General features: G+C 37.1%; 1 protein-coding gene across 3 annotated transcripts in view; it reads right to left on the bottom strand.

Annotated features, from left to right (window-relative positions):
- NRG3 (neuregulin 3) overlaps positions 1-22,802 on the bottom strand; it is a 402,024-nt gene that overhangs the window by 107,115 nt on the left and 272,107 nt on the right. For all 3 annotated transcript variants that reach the window (XR_004751993.1, XM_035330413.1, XM_035330412.1), the window contains exon 3: positions 6,745-6,818. Coding sequence is in view for 2 of the 3 variants with exons in the window: in XM_035330413.1 (XP_035186304.1) it covers positions 6,745-6,818 (74 nt within the window). In the remaining variant the exon portion in view is untranslated. The remainder of the gene's footprint in view (positions 1-6,744; positions 6,819-22,802) is intronic.

The raw sequence follows: 22,802 nt of genomic DNA on the forward strand, positions 1-22,802 counted from the left end.
TGTGTTTCCATTTATCAATGGCAAATCATTTTACTAATGCTTTTAATGTTGCATCTCTATTTTTGAGCATTTCATTCTGGTTCTGCAGAATAAAGCCTAAGTTCCTACTTTAAAGCAAAAAAACAAAACAAAACAAACAAACAAACAAACAAAAAAAAACAGAACAAGAAGATTGATATTACACAATAAAATTGCATGGTTTCAACACAACTCAGTCTGAAAACATAATTTTCTGCAGTGTGCATCCTGAGGTCTCCACCCACATTTGATAAAAGAGGAGGAATAGCACGTCCCTCCTTTACCCCAGTATATCTTTTCCTTCTGATTTTACCTTAGTAGGGTTTCATACTCCCTAAACCATGTTTCTACGTGATGCATCTTTTCTTGTCTATAGAAAGAATCATTAAAACTTCTGAAGTGACTTTGTTGCTCTTTTCCTTTATTGCTATTTCTATAAAGCCAATTCCTTCCTTTCTTTCAGCTTTTAATGCATCAATACTAATATAGGTTGATTTGTGATACATTTAAACTGAGGAACTCTGTTTACATAACCTTAAAAAAGAAACCATAGTTAAAAGAAATGTCATGCAAACTTGATAGGCTCTAACAGATCTTATACTGACTTGTCACTTTCAGGGAATTCACCTGACTGTTGTCATCACATAGCTCTTAAAATCGAATTTTACAAGGCAATAAAATATCACCTTTTGATTATTTGTCTTTTAAAAGCTTAGCATGCCATGGTAACATTAATGATTTTTATTGTGAACATGCAGTTGATGTATCACTTCTTTGCAATTACATCAGTAAGAATGCAGACAACAGCTAGTGTTACAAAATAAAGTTGGTCTGCAGCTGGTCCCTCTATAAGATTATTATTATTATTATTTTAACACAGAAGTCTTAATCTCAATAAAAGGATAATAATTCCTCTATAACAAGTTTTGCAGAAAGGCTTAAAAACTTCATATATATATATATATATATATATATATATATATATATATGTAATTACTTTTTTTTTTTGAGACAAAGCTAAGATACAATTCAGGTTTAGAAACACATTTCCAAAGGTCCCTCTGGGGTTAAACTAGCCCAATATTAAACTTGCTTCGGAAGGACTTGCCCTCCACCAAATTCACCTCTGGCTAGTCAGTCCTCACAGCTTCTGTCTTCCATTCAGAACTGCCCCTACGTACACAGATGTATATATATATACTATATATATATAATATTATATTTTTTCCAACAGAAAAATGTTATTTTCTCCTATGCTTCTAGAAATAAATAAAAAAAAAAAAAGAGAAGAATGTTGACAGAATCAGAAAGGTTAAATAAACTATTCAGGTTCTAGAAAATTAATCATTCATTAAGAGACTCAAAAGTTTCAAGTATCATGCTTATCCAAGTGACTTGAAAAGATGAAGAAATTCTATAAATATTTTGCAACTGTCCGCTATTTAGTAACAGTCCCTTTGCAGACTGCCTTCATGGGGTCCAGTGCAGTTAGCAGGAACTTCAAAGCTAGCTCTGCTTAAGGTAGGAGGCTGAGTTTCCCAAGCTCTCCAGAGAACTCCAGACTTCTCCTTCAACCTAAGTTATCCTATGATCTTACAAATACAAAACTGGAAGAAAAAAAAAGGCAGCTAAGCTCAGATTGAAGCATAAAGCTTCAAGACTAACATAACTGCTACTGTTTCTAGGCAGAGACCTCTTCCTAAAGCCAAGCCTGTGATCATAGAAAGCCTCTTAAGTAAAAAAAAAACAGGGCAGTGAGTTGGACTGATGGGCTGAAAATACAGGCATATATATGTGTATGCTCAGACACTTCCTGCGTAGACATGCCAAAGAAATGCAAAACTAGTCTAGGCAAAAAAATAGCAATTGTGTCAATACATAGCATAAAATAGTAATTATGATGGGGCTGGTGGGGAGTGGGTGGCAGGGAGAGTTTTGGGGGTTTGAGGCTTTGAAGATGTTTCTGGAAAAAGGTATTTGGATTTTTACTATCTGGATTTTTACTTATTTACAGCCCCAGAGTCTTCTAGGACAGGGATTTTGATCCTTTGCTACATAAAAAAGTAATCTACGAATGAATAACTGCAAATTCCACACATGGAGCTTGCAGGTTTGTCTTTGATAAGATTCAAAAAGAAACATGATTTGTGTCATGTTGGCAGAGGTTCAAGTATTATACGACCAAAGTCTAAAGCTAACTCTATAGGAACAAGACTTCTGACATCTGAAAAAGCCAGACTGACAGACCCAAAGCATAATGTGACTGTGTTTGTGGAAACTGATGGATAAAGGTATCAATATAGAAACAAGGTGCACATTTAACAAAGAACGTAATGGACAAGTTCTGGCTATGAACAAATTTTGACTGGAATATGAAACCCTCAGAGCAGGGATGATAAAAAAAACCTGTATCTAGTGGCTAGTTCACACTGATCATAAGCGGTAAAAATGAAGTATAATCAGCCTGTGGAAGTAATCACATGATGGGGCTGTCCACAATAGCAGGAGCATAGCTTAACAACTCATAACCTTCCATCTTATTTTTCTACTTTTAGAAAATAACGTATTTATTTTGAAATAGGATTGAATAGCATTCCTGATCTTTGATAGGGGATCCCTCTTCACTTAAGCTTTTCAGGTCATATAGGACAACTCAAATGTCAGTATGTCTAATATAAAATTAATAATGCACTTTATAAAACTAAAATACTTTTTTTTTTTCCCCTGTGGGTAATACCTTGCAGTGCTAAGTTAGGGATAAAATAGTTGAAGGCTAAGTTCAACTAAATTTGGTAAAAACAAAAGAAAAAAAAAAAAAACAAAATGCTATATGACATATTCTCAATTGCTTTCTTCACCACTTTGGAATAGATGCACAGAAAAGTTAAAGCTTTGAAGATAGCACTTTGCCTCAGTATAAAAATTGATCAAATTGGATATCTGCAGCCTAGATACAACTTACCTTTCAAGACTTATTGGTCCAGGCAGGTCTACTCCAGAACACTATAAAGGATAGTACATAAGTACATTTGTACAATTCACGCTGTATACAAGTTTCCAATCCTATAGATACACACAGGACTACACATGCCTGAAAAAATGACTTGTATATAAAGTTATACAGCATCTTAAAGTTGTATTTATAATGTTGAAAATATAACTGCTCTACCATTGCCATAAACTTTGCTGTTGGAGAGAAGTTAGCTCACATGGAGAAAGATGAAGCAATGTTTCAAATATACTCTTATCTTTTCCTTTCAGAATGCAAGTCCTATTTCACCTTTTTGCCCTGTTAGTCCTTCCTCCATACATGAGGGAGAGGATGAGTGAACATAATTCGCGGGCTTGTCCTGACTAGGACTGACAGATTCCTTCTTCTTGACAGTGACTGTGAGCACGAGTTGTACTGTCATGCAGCATGCAACATTTTTTCCTTTTTGGTACATTATTTATTTTGTTAGAGTCCCTGCTCCCATGCTTTAAGCAGGTTTCTCCCATGTCCCAAGATTAACAAACCTGAGTTTTATATATATATATACACACATATAATATATTAACTTGAGTTATTTTTTTTTATTATTTTGCTTACAGATTTTATTTTGCTTATACCTGGTTAACAGTGGAGAAATTAAGTCAAAGAGGAAACCTGTTAACATCTGTGGTGGTTTCCATGGTGGTCCACTGGACAATCTTGTGTTTTGGTATTGCCGTCTTTCTGTTTTACATCTGCTTTCCTATTACTTTGATCCTAGCTTTTACCTGAAAGAAGGTAGCAGGTGAGGATCTGACTGCAAGAAGGTTCATGCTACTCTCTGAATCACTGATGCCAGTTCAGGAATTCTGCAACCTTACCAGCATTTTCAAGAGATTTCCCAGAAACAGCATCTTAAATATCTGTTCAGGTTAATTAAGCAAAAATGCACGATTAAACATGCATTAATCCATATTAAATGCTACATAAGTTGTATCCGTATCTATGATGTAAAATTAAGATGTGCCTAATATAGGCATAAAGTGAGGTATGAAGCAGGACTTTATTTGGTGTTTTTAAAATAAATAATAATAGTAAAAATAAAATAAATACTGCAGAGCCATACCACATTATTTGCCCCTATGCAACCTCAGACAGAAGCCACACAAAACAAGCTTGGTTTGTTTTATAAGGCTATTATTATGAAAAAAGACTCTCAAGCCTATAAATAGATTTAATAATAACAATTTTAAGATGATATTGCTATTTTCTGAGTGTGGTTCAGGTTTACTTCCCATTTAATGGCAAGCAAATGCTCTAAAAATGTAACCTGCGCAATCACAGGGAAGCCAAGATTGAAAACATATTGCTTCAATCTTTCATGCATGCAATCTTCAGAAGAGTTAAATATTGTTATCAGATGTACCATTGGCAGCAACATATTTACTTCCAAGAATCATAAGCAATCCCACAAAACTCAAGTGAGCTAGACTTGCTTATAAAACTTGACTGACACCAGTGTTGGCTGTGTGCTGTCCCGACACAAGTGCAATCATTTGAGTCTTCAAATTCTGGAACTGAGGCTTGCATCTGAAAAAATTGCTTCTTTCTGAAGCCACCTCCAAAAGCACCCTTTAGTATCCTTCAGCAGTTCTCTTGCTAATCTAAAATTACACATTCAACTACAGAACTAAATTTTTGCAAAGCAACACCAGGCATTTTGGAGATGATCATGTTGCACTTGACTACTGTGTCAAAATAGTGTCAAATACTTTTTACAGTCCTCTGGTTATGCAAGTAGTAAATATGACCTCTACCTAGTGCTAATCATCAGTGAGACGTTCATTTTTTTCTCATGGGAAGAAAGGTAAATACTTCACTGATTTAACTCTTCAATAAAATGCTGATATTATCAATGTCCAGCTGCAACAAAAAAATTATATCTACCTTGCAGGAGAGTCATGCTTAGATCAAGTGTATATGTGCATACCTACCAACCCTATGCCTACACACAGAAACAGGCCTGAGCAAAAGTTTTTTCTCCTTTGAATGCAGATGAAAATTAAATACAAGTTACATTTCAAAACTGACTAGGAAAGTACCTGGTTCACATTAACTTTCATAATTTATATTGGCAGAAGGACCGTTCTTGGGCCACAGGTGTGCCCAGATCTATGTCAACATCAAAAAAGTAATATATTTCTAAATGCGAGCCTTAATAAATAAAATTAAATTGCCTTTTGTAGTCAGAAGTTGTCAACAAGGATATTTCAGCAGAATCTTAGCTTATGGAGCAGAATCAGACTGCTCAACAATTTTATGGAAATACTACAGTCAGAAACCAACCAGAGTGTCTCTCCCAAGTTAAGACAAACAAATCTGTGCAACCAGCACAATGCCGCAAAAAAATCAACAAAAATATTGTTTGCAGCATGTAAACACTGTAGGGCTTTTGGCCTTGTCAGATGCATCTGGGCTTTGATTAGTTTCCATGAAATACTACAGCTCTGCCTTAGAGAGGATACCACCAGAGTTCCGTGCTAAAAACATGTCAGAAAGGCACCACCCTGCCCTGTTGCTAATTGAGTTTCCTTTCCCCAAATTTTGGGATGCAAAGTACCTTTTTTGTTCACACATACACAACTGCAATGTTTACACATGCACACACAACTTGGTAGAGGTAAAATATGCCTGTTCATTATAGGCTCTGCACTTTACAGTTAAAGGTCAAGCAAAAAGGAAAAGCTAAAACAAATACAAGGCGAACTATAATGGAGGGTATACAACATACAGAAATACAAAACAACAGGTATCTTTGGCAACAGGCTTTCACATGAAAAAGAACAAGAAAATAAGCAGAAAGCACAAGAAAGACTTGGAAGAACAAGCATTATTGTTCAAAAAAACAGAAACAAAACAACCAAAATGACATTTTAAAGAGCACCCAAAAGCAGAAGACTTGAATACATTAAAGTTTCCAGGTATAAGAACAAAAATAAGAGAATGGATATGACCCTTTCCTGTATGTCACGTCATCTAAAAATTTAACATGAACCATATTAATTAGCAAATGGATTTGCTTCCAAGGAGTTAATCTTGGTTAATATTTTTTGATAGTCAATAGAATTTAAAAAGTGGGACAGTGGAGTAGGAAAATATACACACAGATGGCATTCTGGCAAATGTGTGATAGAAAGTTACTTTCCCTCCACATTAAAAATGGAAAGCACACCTTTACTCCACAAATACAGAGCAACATCACCCATAGAAGTGAAAAAAATGGGTGTTGTGTAAACTGAAGGAAAAGTAATGAATGATAAAATGAGACGTCACCTATTTCCAAAGAGATTATCATCTCTGCAACTCCAGACAATATGCACTTATTTTCTTTGAAGGAACCACTTTGCAGTCTATATTTGTTTTCCTTGTAGATCATGTAATTTTACTTGTTCTTGAGTCAAAGGGAGGAAACATGAATATTTTGGCTTTAAGCACTGACAGAATCATTCCACATCATAAGAAATCAAGTCCCCTGATGGTCTGCTCTGCTGTGACAGGATGTTTTATTAGCACGGAGACTGATGGATGTGTTTTTATTTGTTTTTAAATGTTATAATCTACAAAAGCAATATTAGTCCCTACATGCAACTGCAGTGGTCCCTAACATACTTTTTGACAGTAGGCAAAGGGTCATCTCACACAGCAAGAACAGCCTTCAGCACGGGATAAAAATATAAGAAAAACATTTGACGTACTTGGATCTGACAAGATTGAGTCGGTTTTCGGCAAAAATTGGTCACAGCGGACTCCTTGGTAGCCCTCTTTGCACCTGAGAAAAAGGGATAAATGACAAACATACGCATGCGATAGTAAAAGGTTAATTTCAAGGTAGCAAAATCAACTGAAAATTTCCCTGTCAATGCTGCGAGGAACTTGCAATATTTATAGTTATTTGAAGTATTATAGAAGCAAGGTAATTAAAAAACAACAGGACCACGTAAAATCATTTGTCTTTCAAGAAATTCTTCTCAATCCTTTTTAGTTATTTTAGAAACTATCAAAAGAAACATCATTTAAGCATAAGATTTTTTTAAATATAAAATTAAAATTCAATTAAATATCAGTTAAATGATCAAAGAAAAACCCTCAGTAAAATAGACATATTTGTAAATAAAATAATCCCATTAGATAAAACAAAACTTTATAAAGCTTCTATACTGTACCAAACATGAGATTTACAACACATTCATTTTAGGATGTTTGAATATCCAGTGAACACTTATCCAGCCATTAATTTTGAGACTAGCGCCTACTGTGCTTAAAAGATAACGTGTTTAGGCTTGATAGACAATGTCGGACATTGCTTGTAAGTGAACAGTCTTAGATATCTGTGGTATTCAATTTTGAAGCACATAAACCAGAATATCTCATTGCCGTAATAAACCTGAAATTGCTTTGACTAATATTCTAATACCGTTATTTATCTTGCATCCTTACTTTGAAGAAATTCCATTCACTGAATTTGGACTGTTCTCAGAACGGTCTTTTTCATTTCAACTAAGCATACCAGAGTCAAGCCTTTAATTATTTATTCGTTAAGCAGTTTAACAGAGAAAAGTGATGGACACTTTAATTATAAATGATAGCAACAGGGACTCCGTATCTCCCAAAGCTCCTGCACATCGTATAAACAATATGCTCAAATCAACATCAGTACCTTCATTAGGATTGACAACTATAGCTTGAATTCTACGATAATGTCAGGAACAGAAGTTCTGCTCCTTCACAATGTTTCTACTCAGGCTTCCTCTAAAAGTTGCCTTTTAAAATGCTTTTGGGTTAATAAATTAATGTTTCAGAGAGAAGTGCATCTCACCAGCACTGATTTAGGGGTTAAAAAGAACTTTGTGAGCAAAATGTAAGTTATAAGAATTCCTATCAGACCCAACAATCTACAGTAGGAGGAGGATTTTAAAAACTGGTATTTATTTCACAACCTCCCTTTTTACCTTTCTCCCTGAAAGATACCTAGTGCTTCTTTGTCATCGGGACCTGCATATCTATAAAATGAATGACTGGGAAGAAATGAATTTGGATCCCATGGCGGTGATCTCAATTTGTCAGTCAAAGAAAAAGCGTTCTGAAGATATATATATGCATATATATATATATATGTATATATATATATATATATATATTTCTTAATGCAGCATATTGAATTAAAAACTGGCCACTAGTCAGAAAAACTGAAGAAGTTGTCATGTACTCATACACTACTGCATGCATTGTTTTATTTATTTATTTTTTACTCTGATTTTAAAATATCAGAAGCAGTCCTATATTGAACAGAAACTCTTCTTTGCACTCTTGAGGGAATTTGGTAGACCTCATTTTAAAGCTTAAGAACAACCTTCAAGGGTGGCAATATTCTCTGCATTGCATTTTCTATTAACTTTCGGATGGACATTTATACATACACCTCACTTGCTATTGCCCTATTAGAGACGTAAAACTCTCTGTATTGCAGTGTCTGCAAGCCGTACCAGGGTTCATCACCTAGCCTAACTCCACAACTGAAAGCTTTGCCACTACGGGAAAGGACAGTCACAGAGCAATAGCTCCTAGAAGAGCTCTACTTAACGCACACCAGTGTGTGTGACTGCCATCAGGCAGGACCAGGCAGAGCAATGCTACAAGTACCCTCACAGCAGGAGTCATCCCTTCCCTTCCTCTCTGATGGCCACTGGGGCCATCTCAGCCAGCAACTCTGCCGCTGTCCTTCCGTATCATTCCACCCCTCATGTAATGAAACAGATATTTTACTGTCTCACTTCACAGCTGAGAAAGAATCTGCACCATTTGTTTCAGCTGTCAGATGGCCCAGGTAACTAATTGCTCATGCCAGAACTGAAGGAGAGAAACTTTGCTCCTGTTAGCTGCCAGGGCACGCAATGAACTCAGGGGTCTCTATTCCAATCCCACCAACCGTATCAAGGGCCAAGCCAAACACCAGTCTTTTACTTTAGAAAAATATTTTTTCCTGTCTGGCAACTGGAGCTGTGAATATTATCTTTTCCCTTTAATGTTGTTCACAACGGCTACATTTTACCAGCTGCAAATACTGCAGAGGCCTATAGAGTTGGTGGCCTTGAAAACAATCTGATGCAAGACTCCCGTAACTGGTAAAGTATCACACAAGTGCTAAGTTAGATGTGTTTCCATGGCTTTCATTTCCTGAGTTTGTAAGAGCGATGGGTTGGAACAGAATATATCACAGAATCCCTCAAATTTACATCTTCTGCCTTGTAAAACTGAGCATCCCTGGTGGCTGACTGGATTGTGCACTGCTACGACTGTGCTATGCAATCTGCAGATAATGACGGGGGCTGGCTGTCATATTAAACTATTACTTCTGTCCTGGCTATATCGTACTACTGCTCGTCTCCAGCAGTGTGAAACTGGAGCATACAGTAATCAGCTGGTTGACTGAGTTGGATGAATCTTAAGTAACATTTTCACTTACCTGTTCACTTCAATGAACATGCCAAAACAAGAACTTATTTTTGTTATTTTCAAGATTGAATACAGAGGTGGCTGATATATCACAAAATAATTAAAATCTTTTAATATAAAAATGTAATCTTACACTAAGATAACAACTACCACAGCCATATATAGTTTGTTTTAAATGGTATTAATGTTTTAACAAAGATAAAAACTAGTTTCTCTAGTTTCATTATCAAACGATTTTTTAAAATCTGTAAGACACCAGTTAGTAACAGTACCTGCTCTGTCAATATCATACCAAAGTTTACATCTTTGTAATAAATTTTTGTGAGATTAGAGTCTTGTAGAATACACATATAACAGTTATAATGATGAAATACAATAAAAACTGATCATGTCGTAGCATCCTATAATCTTTGCTAAAGCATCTGCTGTCCATCCTAAATTGGCAGATGTGATAGTTGTGCATACATTACCTGACAAGTGTACATGTTGCTAAATGGCATCATGCCTCTTAAGAGGAAAAACAAACAAAAAGCTATTAAAGCAACAGTGTTGTCTCAGATTTGGAAGTTCACAGAACTCCAGTTGAGGTCCTTAAACATTGCCATGTGCAGTGACAAGGATCACATTTATATTTGTGCATGTATTAAAAAAGCTGTGAGCAATCAGGAAATTCTCCAGAAATACTTCGATATAGATGAATGTACAAATGATCATTTGATCGTATAACCAGCAAGGGTTTATTAAAAATGGCTTTAGAAAATAAAAGAAAATGAAACTAGGATAAGACATTGCTCATAGTGAAGTGAAAGCTCTGACCTGCATGGGGGACCCTATAGCAAAGAGCTGAAAACACTGTGTAAGCTCTGATCCAATACCAGAAGTTAGGTATCTTCTAAAGCGCTGTGCTCTGTGAATAGACTTGGGCATGTACTCAAGTGCAGACTGTGGCGATTGGCTCTTTAAATAGCATTAACTAAAGACTATTGCAAAGTAGATATGAAAAGGGAATTCACTATTTTCCACTCTGATTTTCTCCCAAAATAACTATATCTGTCTCAGCTCTGGACCTAAATTATCAACAAAATTTTAAGAAGGATTTAAATTATTATGTTCAAATTAAAGAGGTATGAAAAGAGAACCCCAGGTAAAGCCAATATGTAGCTACTAAATATCTTGCAACCACTACATGACTAAATGATAGTTACCAAATTCAGCAACAATTATTTTACTATATATTCTTTACAACCTTCACTTCCTAATATACTTTCTCTAATATGATGATTTTTAAGGTCACCAAAGACAAGCTTCATTGTGTGTTACACTTACAGAACCACCCACAACATACTTTCTGTGAAAACACATGCAGAAGCACATTTCTCAATTGTGGTAGTATTTTTTTTTTTTTTTCTTTCTACTGTACTTAAGCACATTCACACTTAAATATCGAAAAGTAAGTCAATTATTTTCTCATGACACTATTAACAGCCATTGCACTGAAAACCAGATGCCAGGCAACAGCATATACTGTATCTTTTATTTGGTCTCTGAGAGAAGCATCAGAGATTCTGATAAAGAAATATACCAATGGTTTCCAAATTTTGATCAATATTTATTTACACACAGAGAATGCAATACACATTATCCTGGGTTAGGGCACCAGTTACGCAATGAATATATATTGCAAGCCGTGACATTCTATGGACTACTGGGTTGTACTGGAGCTTTGCCTGGAATATGCCATAAACAATGAAAACTAAGTCCTCTGCTCTGCAGGTAAGCTAATGACAGGCTTCTCTGCTTTCACCTAGAATGACCTTAACTGTAATCAATGGAAATTTGTATTTATTATTTTGACTGTTGTAAGGCAAAGATTTTGTTCACAGGGAAGAAAAAAAGTCATCTCAACAGAGAAGGTCGGACAGGGCAGCACATGTGCAACATGCCACTACCTGCAGAAAGAAGGCTTTCTAGATTCAACAGATTCTATCACAGAATCATAATTTAGAGTACTTCTCAAGTGGATACCATACTTAAAGCCTGACAGAAAAATGAACCCTTCATAATAACCAATATTTTGCTGGTCAGGCACTGACCTGAGAAGTAAGAGATCTGCATTCCATCTTTGGTGTGAAAATGAAGCATGAAAGACTCAAGCCCAGGTTTTCTATATTCCAGAAATGCAACGATCACTTGATTATTATCTGTGCTAGGAAGGACTGTTATAGAAAACCAGTATAGGCTAGGTTGGAAAATACCCTTAAGATCACCAAGTCCAACCACCACCTAACAGTACCAAGTCCACCACTAAAGCACATCCCACGTGTCCACAAGCGTCCACACGTCTCTTCAATACCCTCCAGGAATGGTGACTTCACCACTTCCCTGGGCAGCCTGTTGCAATGCCCAACCACCTTTTCCATGAAGAAATTCTTCCTAGTATCCAGTCACAACCTTCTGAGGCTGCGTCCCCGCTTCCCACTGCCCGAGAAGGGAGACCAGCATCTGCCTCACCACAGCCCCCAAGCAGCTGCAGGGAGCAACCAGCCCTCCCCCAGCCTGAGCAGCCCCAGCACCACACAGGGCTACAGGACCCGGCCTCACCAAACCCCACGCAACTGGCTGCGGCCCCTTGACTCAGCCCATCCGTATCCCCTGCCCACAAGCAGATGGATACCTCCACCCACCCCAGCGCCGACTGCAAATGTGCTGAGGGTGCACTCAATCCCTCCACCGAGCCCACTGACAAACCCCCCAAACATTGCTGGCCCTGACACCAAGCCCTGAGGACCACTAACCTGACCCAGCCCCACACAGGACGACACCCTGTGCCCAGCCATCCTGCCAGTCCTCTACCCAGCAAACAGAGCACCCTCTGAGCCAGGAGCAGCCAGCCCCTCCAGGAGGATGCTGGAGGAAGCAGTAACGAATGCTTTGCTGAAGCCACCTGTACAACATCCACAGCCTTTCCCTCACCCACCATGCCAGTGGTTGCATCCCAGGAGACCAGCAGGACTCCTCTCTGCTCCACAAAGCCACACCGACTGGGTCTGACTGCCCAGCTGCCCATGCATGCTGTGAGCAGAACAACCAGAGAGATTCTATTTCATCTCAAAATAGATCCAGAAAAATAATGACAACTGACATCTAAACAAATCCTAATAAACAACACAACTTCAACAGGGTGCAAAGAAGTTTCCATCACAGTTCTAATCATGCAGGAACAGGTGAAATAGCCACGTGTCAAGCCTCAGAAAGCTAATACTGTTATCAGGTGGTGTTTACACCCGACAGTGTTTGTAGTGGAATACAAAGCAGAAGTAATATTTTAACTCAAAGTGAGCTAACCGTTATTGCAGACTTCTCCAGAGGTTGCCACAGACAGGGCACATGGGGAGCAGTGCTGACAGAGACCACACTTTCCTCTTTGCTAATTTGTTCCTGTAGTCTCACAATGGAAAGACTTTTGAAGTTAATATGACCTTTCCAATATTGTCTCATAAAAGGTTCATGCAGTAACTTACAAGCAATCTGTTAAAGGAAGAGCCATGGCTTTTCTTGGTTGTGAGAGCGCAGGTGGGCGCTGGGCTGCAGGAGGTCGGGCTGTGAGCGGTTGGGTCTTGGTAACACGAGCGGCAGGAGGTGCAGAAGGGAAGAGGAGGAGGAGGAAGGGCGACAGCCCCGATACAAAACCAGTTACAAGAGCCTGCCATAGCAACGGAGGAAACTGCCCTTCATTAATTCCTCCCTTGATCTATTTAGCATCATATGTAACTGAATAAAAGTTAATCTCTTCCTAAAACAAAGTGCTGGACTGTAAAACTAGATTATAAAAATGCAGTTTTTCCTCAGTGATTTTCATGAGCAAAGACAGAAAGGTGGTTTACACGTTGATAGAACTGTGCATTCTCAGGATCCTTTCTGAAGGCCATACCACTGATGATTTGTACTTAAACATGATTTCCATTTGCATCACATATTGAAGATGCTCATTCCCCTCATACCTACAACAGCAACACAAACTCAGTTCCTTGCTAAGATACTCTTAAGCTTCATAAGCAGTAACAGACTGCATTCTAAAGATTTTTTTCTAGAATCTAGAAAAACTTCCAAACAGAGATTAAACTTTCTATATAATAAAGGTTTCATATTCAGGGTTTGAACATTTATTATTTTTTTAAAGACCTTGCAATCTATGCTGTGATTAAATTAAGGCATGCATCTGACTTCCCTTTTCCTTTTTAAAAAGAAATAAGGTTCTTTATTGTGTAAAGAAATAGTACAATTCTTACAGAATGGACATTATCAACTTTGGAAAAAAAAAAAATCACCATTCTGTCAATTTTCTTTTAAAATCCTGCAATTGTTAGAAGTAAGTAGAGCAAGTAACCACAAAGGAAATTATATTGAAAAGGCAGCCAGGGAAGGGTGAAAAAGTTTTCCTATATCATTTGCCCTAAAACCAGGCTAGCTGAAAGACTCTAACTTCAATAGAGAAATTGAATCAGACTTTTTAAAAATCATACTTATTGGTGTAATTCATTATATTTTTCAGGCTGGAAATTGTCAGTGCACCTCTCTGAAATAGGGAAGTACTATTATGCACTTGTGGCAAATGGCATCAAGATTTAAAGGTCGTACCTACAGAAACCCATGTCATTGCCTAGATTTGGATAATATAACTTTCATCTAATTTGTTGACTCCAGTCTTTCAGGTTCCTTTAGCCTTGGAGAAGCTAAATGGAGATAACTTTAGTAAAATTGGAATTCTCTAAATCCTCTCTATGAACCATTGAACTAAATGAGGCTTTTAGCATTTAAAAAGAAGTTATATGAATTTGCTTTAAATGCCTCAACCAAGGTTATGCAGAAACTACCAAATTATCATTTATCTACTGCTCTAGATGGTTATCCTTCATTTTTCATAAAGGGTAGGTCAGAAAAATAAATAAAAAATAGTGAGAGGTGTTGACAAAGCCATTCAAACTGTCCAGATCTGTGGCAACATCAAGTAACCATTCCCCCTCCTGTCACCCACAACCAGCTTTTTCATTTGAAAGTGTTGCATGAAAAATTAAAAACAAAACAGAATTGTTGCATTGTACTTCTTGACTATAGCACTGACTTAAAATTTAGGTTAGCTTTTGTATCCTGAGATATATGGTTCGTGTATACCAGATGTAAAAGAAGTAAGTAAATGTAAACTTGGTATCAAAGTTACTTGTAAGATACCCACAAGCAGAGGGACAGCATCTCAAACCAACACACAGGCTTTATGCTTTTCCTGTGAATGAAAATTATCTTCACCCTCATAATAAGGACAATGAAACTCTTAAGAAGTATTTTTCCTTTTGTTTTCATAAGATATATATCTGAATAGAAGTCATAATATTCATAACACTTAATTTGAAGTGACAACTTTTCAAATGACTGTAGTTTAATTTCAATGATCAGATTCAAGAATGAAAAACAGCTTTGAAGTTAGTTTTTAATGTAGTCATGTTTCAAATCTTCTATAGTCATGTATGTAGAAAGCACTGGGATTTACACAGAACCTACTCAAGCTGCTTATCCAATCAAAATCTATGTAATTACTTAAATCCATGCAAAACAGGCAGATGCCTAACTTCAGCACTGAATGGAGTTTAACTGATGTAAGCCTCCAGCTGTTGGCTGCCACCACATCTATTAAGTGTGACAAACCTTGCTATGTAGCTTCAAATTAAAAGTTTACTAATGATAGAGCTAGGATGAACTCATTGATTTAAATCATATACTTTATACAACAGAATTTGTCATATACATCATATGCAACAGAATTTCTGGTTTTAAAGACCTTTATTTCCTTTATATCTGGAGACTAGTCTTTAAGACTATTCAGAAACCATCAAACCAGAGCACACTGGAATGACTAGAAAATAGACATCACAAGTATCATCCAGCTTGTTCAGTAATCAGCAGAAATGAAATCTTTCTCCATTCTTAGCTTAATAATGCAGAGTGCTACTTTATTGTGTAGGAGAAAAATTCAAATCTGATAGGGCTGCATTACTGTTCTGAAAAAAAAAAAAAAAAAAAGCTAAAATATGCACCATGGACAGACTGCTCCTGCAGTCATTCACAATAAAGAGACACAGTGGCCAAGACTGACCAGCATTTACATGCCAAAAATAATGCATCTGTTAGAGAAATCTAGGAATCCTTCTGAAGTATTGCCAAATATTGAGCTCTTGCAATATTACAGTGAAAAGAAAGATGGAAGGAGGAAAGATACATTTCCATCTGAAATCAAAACTAAACAAAACATTAGAAAACCCCCAAACTATTTTTTATTTTTATTTTTTTAAGTAGTGTGTTGAGAAGCACTAGCTTCTAGTATTCATAATGAAACCAGATTGGGAACACGACTAGAAAGAATAATCAAGAATATGCCGTCAATGTTAACAGGCCAAGGTCACAATCACCTTATGCTAAACCTGTTTAAATGATAGAATCATTAGGGTTGGAAAAGACCTCCCGAATTATCTGATCCAACAGTTCCCCAACCACCAATATTACCCACTAAACCATTTCCCTAAGTACCACATCCAGCCTTTACTCAAACACCCCCATCATGGTCCCAGGAGAGTTTTCCTTGCCTTTACCAAATAGAAAATATTGCTTAGTATCAGATTTTCATTTATTTATTTTTGGCTGTGTTCTATAAAAATCAAATGTTAGGAAGTGAACAAGCGATAACACACAACAAAAGTTCATACAGACTTCTAATTCCATGTAAATAGTGCTTACATTACTTTCCAACTCTGATTAGGACAGACAGCTTTGGACAGGCAACATATTTGTTTCACCACAGAGGTTTAGATGAAAAAAATAATATTACTCCAAAGAGAAAAAAATATATCAATATCTGGAAAAAAATATTTCAAAACAAGAAAGATTTGAATTGGCTTAATCAACATTTCTCACTTTAAGAATTTCACTTTTTCAATGTTTAGCTTTTGTTACCTTACATTAGTGCTGGAATAAGGAAATTTACAGTCTGTACTGCATAAATTGAGTCCCTAGTGTCAGTTCTAACTATGAGCTGAAGATCTGAAAATGCTAGTTTAACATCAATAGAGATGGACAAGTCTAGTGGGACCTTTCAGAAGCAACCCTGGCAGCGACTGCACTTCAGAACTGTAATTTTTACATTCTCTTTTGCCTTTTAAAGGAATATTTTAGCTCTGTCCTATGTCTTTCAAATTTAATTCGATGGAGAGAATTCATCACAACCTTTCCTTGTTCATGCTTCACCATTAAAAAAAGAAATGTTCTCTTCTCCTTAAAAGACTTCAATCCATAAACCACAAAGCACGAGAAACTGTCTTGGAATATCATCTGATAAACAAAATGTTTAACCAACTAACTGAGCAATTGCTTCTCTGTTATTTTGTATTTAACCAAGCAGAAAAACTGAAAAGCTTTGATTAGGTTTTCCCCCAATATATCTCTGCTGTGTGATAAACGATTTACTATGGATGATAAATGAATATAGTCTTTCATTATGTATGGCATTCATCAGCTATGAGAAAGCTTTTGAATAAATGGAAAGTGATTTCATACCATATTCAAAGCCTCATGCAGCTAAGGCACAGATGAAAGCCACATTCAATACTTGAAAAACAAATGAAAACGAGACCTTTGGTTTACATTATGTCTGCCCAAGATTACCATCTTTATAAAAGCCGTTCAAAACTCTTCTTGAAAAGATCTTTCAGGGCTGGACTTAGGTAGGAAAAAAAGATGTCTCAAAATCAATTAAGGAAGGACTAAAAGACATTAGATTGATAGATACTATCACGGCATTCACTAGGAACCTACCTCATCTTCAAGTGGCCATTTGTTAAAGACAGCAATTATAACAATAAGTGAGCCAATCATATAGAGAGATGCAAACTCATTAGTATGTAGCAAAAGAGATTGGCTGGATGTGTTTTCTTTTCCAAGTTTTCTCCTCACACATATTACATGCTCAGAACTTAAGGTTTTTGCTTCCAGCTACTTAACAAAAGCAGCAGCCTTGGACTTTTTTTCCAAACTTTCAAATATGTTTTTCATTTTGTTTTCTTATTACCCCATTGAAAAACAGAGCCAAACTGAGTATTCTCAGAGAAATGGTATTCCTGAAGCATTTAAAGCCCAGCTAAAAGTACAACAGATACATTGATTATCATGAATAAGTCATGCAAGTTGGGCCCGGCAGATTCAAAAACATCTGTCAAGTTTTAGTGAAAGTTTCTAATGCATTTTTGGACACTTTTAAAATATGTATTAGAAACTCAAATGCTTGTCCAGTAATAATATATGGAATAATGCGTGACACAGGTTACTCTCTTAAATAGCTCAAGGTCACATCAAGCCAATCATTATCCAGAGGGACAGAGTGTCTCTACTAGCACTCAAATCCTCTCACTAGTTCAGCAAGGTGTTGTCATCTGTGTCAACTACTGCAATAGTAAGAGCTCATGGACAGAAAAACAACAACAAATGTTATACATCTACAGTGTTAAGCAGGCAGGAGCTAATTAAAGAGTAAAGGCAATTTTAAGTCTGCTTTCTTGGATCTATGACTTAGTCTTTGATACTATTTTTCTCTCTACACACATCTAACAAACAAAATCTCAGATCTAACATGGAAATAACAAATGGAGAACTGGAGGGGTTTACTAGTGCATGACTTTAAATGGAGAATGTCTCTAGGGAAAAAAATGCTATAGAAATATATGTGCTCACAAGTCTTCCTTTAGCACCTAAGAAAACAAGGAAAAAACAACAACAACAACAAACAAACAAACAAAGAACAACTTGTGATCTTGTACAGGTGACTCAAAAACCCTTGTGTCACAGGAGCGCAAACTAGACTGCTGACGGGGGCAAAACAGGTCCCCCCACTCCCACCACTTTGAGCCAAGGGTGCCTTACACACAGCCTACCCTTGATTTGAGAGATTGGCTCCCAGTGAGGAGCACAGTCTCACTATAAGGACTTCTACTGGCTTAGAAACTGAATTTGGATCTGACCCCTAAATGAGCTACACTGTAAAAATGGCATTTGGATGTTTGCCCAAAGCACTCATAGCAGGCCCTGAGATGGACTATACCAACAGTGGTTCTGACCAGACAGGTATTTCACTTCAGTTGCAAGAGATGCCTACAGTCTAGGCTCTTCAGACACAGATTCAGACCAGCTTTCCAAGATTTTCATTTCTGATGGGAGTTGGCACCTTGTTTGGAAACAGTCTGGAGGCCAGTTAAAATACTCCTAACTACTGACAAGGTCTACACAAATGATGCCCTCTCACTTTACAGCAGGAAATAAAAATGCCTCTGCTACCTCCTTATTTTATCTGATCAGCACACATCTCATTTTATAGATAAGAACAATCTGACATGCAATGTAATTGCCTAGCAAAGATCAAATAGAGAGAAACAGTTTTGAAAATAATTCCTTCTTAGCATATTAAGTATAATTTAGAATCCAGAAAATAAGCGTAGTTAAAATTCAAGCAAGCCATTTTGTGGAGATGTTTAAAGTTGCTGAGAAACTCCAAATTTTTCAGGTTGCCAGCCATTATACAGGAATAACTACGAACAAGTCTTGGTAGCATAATTTCATATGAAGAGAAAACTGTAGGGACTGTAATGATATCATGGCATCAGTACACATCATTATGTAGATTTTGCATAGAACTAGCAGCTAAATCTCCTACTAACGGATAAATAGCATACCGGTCAACAAAAAGTGTTGGGGGGCAATTGAGCAAATCTAGATTTAACACCTACAGAGCACAGGAAGCTACTGCCTTCTTCACATTACAGCAGTGACTCCAGTTAATAATCAACTAGTTTTTTTGTTTGTTTGTTTTTGACTTTGCTCTCTCCTGTAGATTGGTGGTAAAAGAAAAGCTTCATAGCAGCTGATGTTGGAGAAGCACAAAGCCTGCTACAGGATCAGGACCAGTCTAAACAACAAAAAATTTACAGCATCATCCACAAAAAATACAATTCAGATACAATTCAGGTGGACTTGCACAGGAGCAATATGGCAGGACCCTCACTACACTAAATAAGCAGGAACATTAATTGAAGATGAAATGTCTAACAAAATAACAATAACAACAACAAAAAAACATACTATGTTTTACACACACACACACAAAAAAAACAGAGAACAAGGCAAAAGAACCTCACTTCTGTTCCACTCTGAAATCTTGATCAGAAACCTTAATTAATTTCTTGTGGTTTAATAGAGCCCATCTCATTAAAAAGTGCTAGTAATTCTAGCATTTTTGCCCACAAAATGTTAATGCAAGCTTACCAAGTGTCACTAACATACAATCTGTCTGTAATTTTGCAGAGTTTAGATGAATCTGTTTAAGACTATAGGGTGTGTACCAATTGCAAGCAATATTATTTGACTATTGACAGTACCTGATCTGTTAGTGACATTCTTTTGTATTTGTAGAAAACTGAAACTTTTCTAATGGAAAACAACAAATATCAATTTATTAACTGTAAATAGTAACACAATTCTATGCTACAAATTCAGCTCGAGCTAGATTTTTTGCAGCTCTGTTCAAGAATCTTTAAAAATTATTACTTCGTTACTTCCTGCAAACACTTCTGGTACTTCATCGCTGCCTATCAGTTGTGGAGGGCTTGTTTACACCAAACCAAGTCTTTCAGTAACAATAAAATATTCTTGAATGAAGTTATATTACGGCACAAAATTTCAAAACTTCTTATATATAGATTTCCTTCAGAGGAAAGAGTCAACCACACCGAAGCCCATGGATTTCATGACACCTAAAAAATCAGGACAAGGTTTTCTCAGACCACATTTAATAATAACTCAGTTTCTCTAAGAGTCTTAATTAACACAAAATAACTGAAATGGTTGGAGCCATGCTGATGAACACAAATTAATTATACATTATTTTGAAGAACTGTATCTATCTGTTGATTTAAAATAAAAACGATCCAATACAATAAATAGTGTTAATAGAAAACATTTCTAATAAGGGTGGCAAATGGTTTTAAAAAATGGATAGCAGAGACGAAAGCACAATATTTACTTCTGATGTCAATATTTTTAAAGTTGTTTTTAATATATTACCTCCAAGTAGGCTAGATACCCAAACCAAATGAAATGCAGTAGTAGGGGTAAGTTTATGTTGGTCTGTGGCCATTTTAACTGTTGCGCTCTCTGATTGACACAACTATCACTGCTGGCTATGTGGTAATGAACAGGGATCCAGAGCATAATGTTTCATGGCTACTCATGGGCAGAAACTTTTTAATCTGCTGTTTTTTTCTGCAGCTTCTGTAAGAGCAGCAGCAGAAACAGCAACATTATTAGAGATGGGGAGCTCCCAAGACTTGTGTCAATATTAACACCCAGGTTACCGCTGTTGAAGGATTAAGTCCTTTTGAGCAGTTGAGCTCTGCAAAATGGCAGACTCTTACATTAAAGCAGGCAAACTGCTTAAATTCAAGCAAATGAGCGGAAGCTACCTGAAAAATAACTATTTGCTGAAGAGAACATCCTCATAGAAGACCCGCTACATTATGACTTACAGCTGACAATTTGCATCTCCTCTCAGTGCTGCTTTTAAAAGTAAGAAGTTGCTTGAACATTCGCCCACGCCCTGCCACATCTGCCAACGAAAAATCTTTAAAAGGACTACTACTACATAGTGTTAACTCCAACGAGCAGCAGTGATCTGATGTGCTTGCAGCCAGAAAATACTGGTCATACATATACAATGCTTGCTCGATTCCATTTTCAAAATAATGGCAGCTGAGGGTGATAATCAGAAAAGTCATTAAGTTCCATTTAGGATCATTTTGTAGATTAGAATTAGTCTCTGATAAGACGTCCCTGTGAAATTTGAGAAATACATTTGCTTCTCCTGAACTCCTAATCATAAATCAACTGAACTCTGCTACGTGATTCTGATAATTCCCTTACGAATTCAGGTGAAATAATAGCTACAAAGCTTGTACTACCTCTACTCAGTGCTACCAAATTTTTCCTATCACATACACACAAAAAGAGCAGAAAAGGTCATTCTGGTCTTAGTCATTCTTATTTCAAAGGAAATAAATACTAAAGACCAAATATAAATCCTTTATGGGGAAGAGAGCAGAGAACATCTGCTAAACAGCTCTCTTCCAGGAGCCGTGCTGATTCCTCCAGCATGACCTTCAGCCCGGCACGTAACCGCCTCACCACTCAGTCTGCCTCTGTAGAGCAGCATAGCAGGATCAGCACAGACTTTACCTCAGCTGGGATGTTGTGAGGATAAATAATTGAAAAGCATGCAGTCACAGTGGTAATGTATTAAAGGTACATGGGTAATATAAAGATGCATCTTTGTCAGTGTCTGCAGAAAGCAGAAATCTTGCATTGTCAAACTGACACGCTAACATTGGGTATAAGGAAAATTTTGATACTCCCTTTTTTTTTTTTTTTTTTTTTTTTTTAGTTAACTTTTAAAATATTAACTTCAAGTAACAACAAAGCAAAGCTTAGCATTCTAGTTCACTGTCATGCATGATATAAGCTCCTTTCTAGAAACAGGATAAAAAAGTACCTTTTATTTCCACAGTGATAAAAAAGCTCCTCACCATTTGAAGTCCAGAATGCTAGGAAGGGAGGAAAGCCTTGTCTGAATGACCTCTGAGGCTGGATGATGAGTAGCAGACATTGTGGATATCAGCTAAACAATACACATGTGACAGCCAGCGCAGGCATGTTGTCTAAGACATGCACCTTCACCATTTCAGCTACAAGGCCTTTACCATTCCTCATCCTTTATAGAGTTTTAATTCCAGTAAATCCAGAGAGACCCAGAGGTGAGGCTCTCCTGTTCAGCTTGGAGAAATCCCAGAGAGAAATCTGTACAGTTTTCTACCTGGGCAGGCTGTGAGGGAGGCACGCAGCCAAGCAGAGCAGCCACTGGGGGCTGCCTGTTGGGCACAGCATCCCACCAGCATCGCTGCCAGCAGCACAGCCTGCAGCTCCTGCAGTTTTAAATGTCAGCTGTATCCTCTGGATGCCCCCAAACCCTTCAAGACAGCTTTGCATCTGATCCAGTCTTCATCAAGTCAAAGAGATAGTCCTAGTATCTTTGTGAGATACAGATCAGTTACACTTCTCTGCCAGGACTGCCACCACTGCGACAACCCACCCCAGACCTTGCTCACTTCTATAGACATGCTGGAAACTGAAGGCCCTGTGGTTTAAGTGCAATGTTATA

The sequence above is a fragment of the Oxyura jamaicensis genome, chromosome 6 (assembly GCF_011077185.1).
Source record: "Oxyura jamaicensis isolate SHBP4307 breed ruddy duck chromosome 6, BPBGC_Ojam_1.0, whole genome shotgun sequence".
NCBI lineage: Eukaryota > Metazoa > Chordata > Aves > Anseriformes > Anatidae > Oxyura > Oxyura jamaicensis.